At 43.2% G+C, this 7,119-nt stretch overlaps 1 protein-coding gene across 1 annotated transcript in view; it reads left to right on the forward strand.

The window, feature by feature from the left end:
- Positions 1-6,396, forward strand: part of LOC103815278 (multiple epidermal growth factor-like domains protein 6) — a 183,272-nt gene extending 176,876 nt beyond the window's left edge. The window contains exons 33-37 of the mRNA XM_050978185.1: positions 1,796-1,924; positions 2,211-2,339; positions 3,041-3,166; positions 4,843-4,971; positions 5,366-6,396. Of these exons, the coding sequence (XP_050834142.1) occupies positions 1,796-1,924; positions 2,211-2,339; positions 3,041-3,166; positions 4,843-4,971; positions 5,366-5,445 (593 nt within the window). The 3' untranslated portion in view covers positions 5,446-6,396. The remainder of the gene's footprint in view (positions 1-1,795; positions 1,925-2,210; positions 2,340-3,040; positions 3,167-4,842; positions 4,972-5,365) is intronic.
- The last annotated feature ends 723 nt before the right edge of the window (positions 6,397-7,119 follow it).

The following is a 7,119-nucleotide window of genomic DNA, read 5'->3' on the forward strand; positions in this document are numbered from 1 at the left end:
ACTTCCCAGGTGTTCTGACAACAACTGTCCAAAGCAATTGAGATTGTCCTGTTCTCTCACCCTTATTCTCCATGACACCTGTCCCTTGTGCAAGACAAAGCACACTAACAGAATAGCTCATTTCCTATTCCAGAATCTCTCCTGTCAGCCCAGTCTTCCCAAAACTGTCCTGTCCATCTCCCAGAAACCAATCTGCATTCTTGTGGTCCTATTTTTCTCTGTAGGTGAGAGATATCTGTATAGTCATGGACTTGAATGTTCAGGAAACCACAAGTTTATTGGTATGAAATGCAAGTAAATAGTTCTAAGTATACATTTAAGACAAATGTCATCATTAAATCATAACTGCCTTGGTTCAAGCTCCCCAGTACCCTCCCAGGCTCTGATTTACAGCACTTCTGTCCCTGACACCTCAAATATTACCTCAAACTCCATGTGTATCTATACCAAGAGCTGGCTGTTCCTGGGGAGTGTCCCTATATGAAAGTGTCATCTAGAAATGACAGTTTTTAGCAGCATTCTGAGATGCAGCTGTTCCACTCTTCATCTGAGGAGACTCAGAGCCCTGCCGTGGGTCTGTGTGCAGGGGAGGAGCAGGGAGGGCAGGGAAGATGCAGCTGCTCACAGTGTGAGTGCTGTGAGGAGTCAGTGGGCAGTGAATGCTCTCTGGGCACAGGCTCTAAAGCATTTGCAGTTAACCAATGTCTGGGTGACCCAGCAAAGGCCATCTCCATTTGTGGTCATCTCCATTTGCCTGTTCCAGGAGATCTCTGTCATCACCCATGGGCTGAGTTGGGCTCAGCAGGGTGGTGCAGGTGTCCCCACATGGAGTAGTGGATTGTGGGTGTATCCCATAGATAAAACATCTCTGGAGTGGAGCACAGGGGGCAGACATGCACAGACTGCATAAGGAGCTGTATGTTGTATCACTAGAGAGAGCCTCACTATTTATCTTTTGACAGAGGGAGTGAAATTATTGGAAAATTGAGTCTTGATCTCCACAGCAGTGTGGGTTTGAGTGTGTTGTGACTGGAAATCAAAGACAGCTAATCAGGCATCCTTTTAATAGATTAGATATGATGTTCCTGGAAGATCCTGTCTGGCATTTGCAGGGTTCTCAATCTGATTGTTTGGACGGCCACGCTCGTTTAAGTTCGTCTGCCCAGATTCAAATTATCCCAGCAGTGGGAAGTTAACTTATTCAGAGATGATGCTGAGGTTAATTATATTGGCACAGGCCCTTCTGCATGACTTGGCTTTCAGTAATTTGAGATGCGTTTGGTTCTGTAAAAGCAGATAGCTCATTATACATGGACAGACTGTTGCTATGTGTGAAAAAGATCCTCCTGGTTCTATTAAGAATTCGAATAGTGTGAACTCCAATGATAACACAGAGGAGGAAAAGCTTCGTGTTTTCTTTCACACTTTTTAAGTGCCTAAAAGAAAATATTGCTGTAGATAAAGAAAGAAAAAAGAAAATCTAATTTATGCTATTCACTACAAGGCTTTACAACACATGGTGCAGGTTCAGCATCGAGTCTGTGAAGAGACAAATTGAAAAAGGCAGACTGTTAAAACTGAGGAAATTGCTGTTCAAACATCTATATAACATAAAAGATTTCTCACCTAAGTATGTAAATGCATCATAGTTGTGCAGAAATCTTGTGTCTTCATAACAAATATTCATTGGTCTGCAAATAATTTTCTGGGTATCATCTCTTGGCAATGCAAGTTTTCCTGGGTGAGGGCAGTGATTGTTTGTTTGTCTGTTTTTCTGTCCATGTCCTGCCAGCAGAGTGCCTCCCAGGAAAGTATGGGGCTGGCTGCTCCCTGGACTGCCTGTGCCAGCACAATGGCACCTGTGACAGGTTCACAGGGTGCTGCAGCTGCCCCGAGGGTTTCTACGGCCACTCCTGTGAGCACAGTAAGTGGGGGCACTTGGGGTAATTGTCACAGGTTTGGGGCTTCAGAGGAGTCAACACCTCACTGGGTCAGTTAAAATTCTGGGGATGTCCCAGACCATCCAGCTCCTTCCAGATCTTGCATGTCTGTGATGCTGGGTGCTACAAGTTTAAAAGCCCACGGCATTATTAGAGTTAAGGATAAATATCATTGTTTTGTTGGCTGCCAGCAAATGTCAGAGAGAATACAGAGGATTTTAATGGTGTGTATGGTTTTCTCCATGAAGCTTCTTCATTTTAACTTTTCAGGGTGCCCCCTGGGATTTTATGGGCTGGGCTGTCTTCAGGCCTGTGCCTGTAAAAATGGAGCGAGCTGTGATGCAGTGACAGGACAGTGCCTTTGTCCCTTGGGTTACCATGGTGTCCACTGTGAAAAAGGTACTGGTACACCTTTGATGGGAAATAAAAAATAAAAATAAAATTTAAAAAAAACCAACAGAAAAAAAAAAAACAAACACCAGAAAAAACCCCAAAAGCAAAACTCAAAAATATCTCATATAATTACTAAAATATTTGTTGAGAGCCACTTCTTCCATATTTTGAGCTTAGTAAATATCCTGAAACACTGAATTTGGGACAGATTTCCTGGGTGTGTTACAGCTGGGTGTTCCCATTCCCTTATAAATTAACTAATCTGGTTCCAATTAATACAGTGAAAGTCCTGGTCTCCGTGATGTCTTGCAGCAATGAGTTCCACATGCCATTTATTAAAAAGAAGTCCCTTTTACTGATTCTAAATTTGCTTCTAAAACTCCAAATAAGATTATTAAATAGGTGCATGTCAAACCTGTTGAGTGTTATGGAGGAGTCTTCTAGAGAGTTCTAATTAAAAATAAAAATAAGTGCCAGCTACATTTCTGGGACAGATTTAGAGATACCTTTGAGAAGTTAGATTAGACAACCCCAACAGAAGGAGGAATGTGGAATGTGCCCATTCCACTGTGTTTGATATCTTCGTGAAGCTTGGCATTTACACTCATTTCATTTATGAGCTTTCCCCTGAGACATCCTGGGAAAACTCTGGGTTTGATGTGCATCCTGCCACTCAGACATCACCTAAAGTGTTCTCTTGCTGCCAGGCTGTGCCAGGGGCTGGTTTGGTGAGGGGTGCCAGCATCAGTGTGACTGTGGAGATGCTCCTTGTGATCCAGAGACTGGGAAGTGCCTTTGCCCACCTGGGAAGACTGGAGACAAGTGTGACATTGGTAAGGGCAATATTTTTAAGGGCTGGACTGTGTTATTGTTAAACCACTCTGACCTGTTGTTTCAGAATAACTGTAAAAGGACATTTGCTGGTGTTCAAGAACACATTGTTTGTAGAAAATTGCTCTTTGTGGTTGTCAACACCTTTATCAGCAGGCTTGAACCTCTTGATTTAATCAATATTTAAATTGATAACCTGATAGGAAAACTGTTCACGGGTCAGCTGTAAAATGTCATTTGCCTTGAGTTTTGGAGAAGTTGCTCCAAAACTCCAAATACAAGTTGCTGTGAGCTTAAGCATTAGTGCAACTTACAGAACTAAAATGGAAAAGCATTTGGTTCCCTCTGGGCAGTGTCCTGTGGTCAGGAAATGAAGCTCCCAGCCTGCAGCACTGTTGCAGTGGGAGCATGAGCCACCTTCAGTGCCCACCCAGCACCGGGTGTCCCTGGGCCTTTCCAGTAAAACTTTAGTCAGAATTGGAACGCAAGGGGGAAGTTCAGCACCAAAAATGGGAATTGAGGTTTTCTTCCTCACAAACTCTGCGAGTCATTTTTATTTTTCTTAAATCAGCTAGGGTAGCCCCCATCCATGAAAAGCTGTTATGGGGTAGGTTTTATTTGCATTTTTATTTTCAATTAGGTTCAGTTCATCTGTGATATAACTGTGAGCAGCTGTGACTGTGCAGCAGCCATAAAGATAAAAGGCCTGATTTTAATTTGAACTCTGGTAAAGCACCCATTAAACAGGCAAAATGTTAATTAAAAAAAAAAAAAAAAGGGAGAGAGAATATAACAGACTTTTATGGGCGTTCTTTTTCTGTAGTAAATTAACATTGCAGACTTTCAAACAGATGTCTTAAATACACATTGTTATTAACATGAAAATGTGGTATTACATAAATTAAAATCAGGTCCAGAGGTGTTTGGGGAGACCTTTTCTCATAACATTTCCTAATTGAAAAGGCCAAGCTCGGAGCGCACGGGGTGAGTTCTCCCCCGTGCTGGGGCTGCAGGGCTCAGCAGGGCTTTATTTACCTGAGGGTGCTCGTGGGAGAAGGCAAATTCCCTGGCTGCAGGGTTTTTCAGCGGGGTGAGGGTGAGAGGGCCATTGTTTGCTGTGTTTCACACCCTGCCTTGTGACCCTGCTGCTCACTTCCCTGTCCTCTGATGCTTAAAAAATTGCAGTGAGGATTTACCAGCCTAGGTATGAATGTGTTTGCATTTGGAAGTGAGATTTTTTTTTTTTAGTGATGCAGCAGATTGTGCAAGCCATGAGTATCTATAAAATGGATTCACTCTCAGTGTCACATTCTGTGAGGGAAGGCTCCTGCCCAGCACGTACTGACAGCCCAGCCATGCAGGAGGGACAGGGGCAGGAGATAGTGTGGATCCAGGATGCTGACAGCAACTTTCCTGAGCAGATCCCAAGATGTTCTCTGTTGGGCTGTCAAGCCTTGTTTTTACACCAGCAATGATTTCCATTCTGGGAACTCTTCAGGACAGCTGGGCTGCAGCTTGGGCAGAGCGTGTGGCAGACAAAACTCGACGACTGCCGCGCTTTCCCAAATGTCATGTTTGAATGTGAACAGATGTGGGTGTCTGAGCAGCTTCCTGATCCCACAGAAGGGAGAGGCTGCCAGGAGTGTTCCCCATGCCCCAAACCCTCCTGTCCTTGCAGGGTGCAGGCCAGACAGGTACGGCCCTGGCTGCTCGCTGCGGTGCCAGTGCTCCGGCAGATCCCGCTGCAATCCCCACAACGGGAACTGCGCCTGCCCCGGCTCCTGGAGGGGCTCAACCTGCACAGAAGGTAACCAGCCTGGGGCTGCAGCCTTTCCTGGGGGCTAAAACACCTCTGGCCTGTGCTGGTGGTCGGTGGGGATGGGAGGGTCAACCCGCTGGATTGTTTGGATAATTTCTCTTCTTAATGAAATAGAGTGTAGAGGGAAAGTTTCCTCTCACTTGTGGTGTAATCACAATTCCTCTTTTAGTTTAGGAAAAACTTTGGGAACCTTCTGATTTGGAGGTGTTTTATAGTTTTGCCTGCTCTCTGCCTCTGTGAGGAGGCTGCTGTAACTCCCTCCTCTACCTTCTTTTCAAGGCTACCATTTATTGAATTATTTAGGTGTAAATTGTATAATCTACACAATATTTCAGTATTAGGTTATATAGACCTAAAACCGTGTTTCTACTTAATTCTCTAGGTGGCCCTCCAAAGCTTCCTTTTTATGAAGAACAAGCTCAAGAAAGAGGGAGTATTTTTCCAAGAGCTCTACAACAGTAACATTTGGACTAATAAATGAACTGTTTTATATGCACAGAAGGTATTTGAATTTGGATATGAAAACAGTTATTCAATTCAGCTTGAATTGTACTGAAGTATTCACACTTCTTATGGAAGACTACAGAGGCCATTTAGTAGCTGGATCCTTTTAAAGAGTTGAATCTGTTTCATGTGCTCATTCCTAGCCTCTTGCCCCTCCATTAATCTACTCTGGACATTCTTTCTGGCATTAATATAGTTCATTTCTTGAAAGCCTGGACATGTTTTTAATCAGAGCAGCTCCAAAGAGTATCAGGATAAGCAGCATGTAACACATCACCATGGAATGAGCCACGCTCCCTATCAGGGACTTTCTAAACCCACTTGACAACCAGCACCAAGTTTGAAGAGTATTCCACAGATTATTTCTCTACAGATTCATTGCAAAATCACATTGCACATGAACTAGAGGGATTCATCAAGTTAATTCCTCTTTGAATGAAATGGTGTGTTCTAGAGAAGCATGCAGTCTAATTTTGAACTTTCAGCTGAAGAAGAATCTGCTACAACCCAACAAGAGTCCTCAATACACTGTTAATTTATTTAAGAGCATCTTCTGCATTTCTGGTGTGATCTGACTGGAAGGTCTCTGTCTGAATCTGTCTTCCAAAGAGCGTGGTGTCATCTGCCAGACTCTCCTGGCACCCTGTGTTCTCACATCTTACCAGCTGAATTTCTCAGTGGGTTGTCAAGCCAAACTGTGCAGCACTTCTCATCAAACAGTATCTGCTAATGCAGGAAAGATTTTATCTGGAATAGAGAAAGCACATAGTAAGCAAGGAGAGATGCTTAAAGATACTATCTCTAGAGTTTGTGCTTTTATTGAGCAATTTATTTTTTTAATCAAGTCACCTCACAACAGTCCTGATACCATTCAACAGCTGCTGGTGGCCACCTCATAAAACAGAGACATTTTGGTGCTATTTTGTCTGTTTAGACAGGTTTTCCTTTGTTATAGAACTATGTCATTATAAAGAAATGTATGTTCTGTATTTTAATATTCTGTTAACCAGACTAAAAGATTTCAGAGTGCCTCTTTATACCTCTCTTTAGGTTAGGAGTTACAAAATCTGTGTAGTAACTACTTGATTCTGTATCAAAAGTGCACTTAAGAAGGGGCATCAGGACCATGGTGGACACAGAGTATGGGCAGTTCCAGCTCTTGTGCTGACACTCCATTCACCACCAGAACAAACTGCAGCTCTGCAAGAGCAGGGTTTTGTTTTGCAAGAGACAAAATGACAATAACTGATGGTAACTTGGGATTTCTGAGGAAGTTTGTTGTTGTGGTTGGGTAAGTGATGAGCTGGTGAAGAAGCATCCAGGAGGTTGGATGGGAAGGTAAGGTAACAATTTTCCCCCATGGTTCAACCCAGGTCTTAAACATATCTGCAGTCAGTGACTGTCCAGGCCAAAGCAAGTGACACTTGCTCCCCTAGGAGTTAATTTCAAATTGTGACCTATGGAAGGCAATACAGTTTTAGGAGGTGTTTTCCAAGCTTCATGGAAGCTTAATGTTGTTATTCATGGCTTCATAGGTATTGAAAGCAAAGGTATTTGTGAATGTGTCAAAATTAATTAATTAACTGTGCTTTCAGCCAGAAAATCACTGGGGCTGATACTTATCCCTTTTAA

This window comes from Serinus canaria, chromosome 9 (genome assembly GCF_022539315.1).
Source record: "Serinus canaria isolate serCan28SL12 chromosome 9, serCan2020, whole genome shotgun sequence".
NCBI classification, from domain to species: Eukaryota; Metazoa; Chordata; class Aves; order Passeriformes; family Fringillidae; genus Serinus; species Serinus canaria.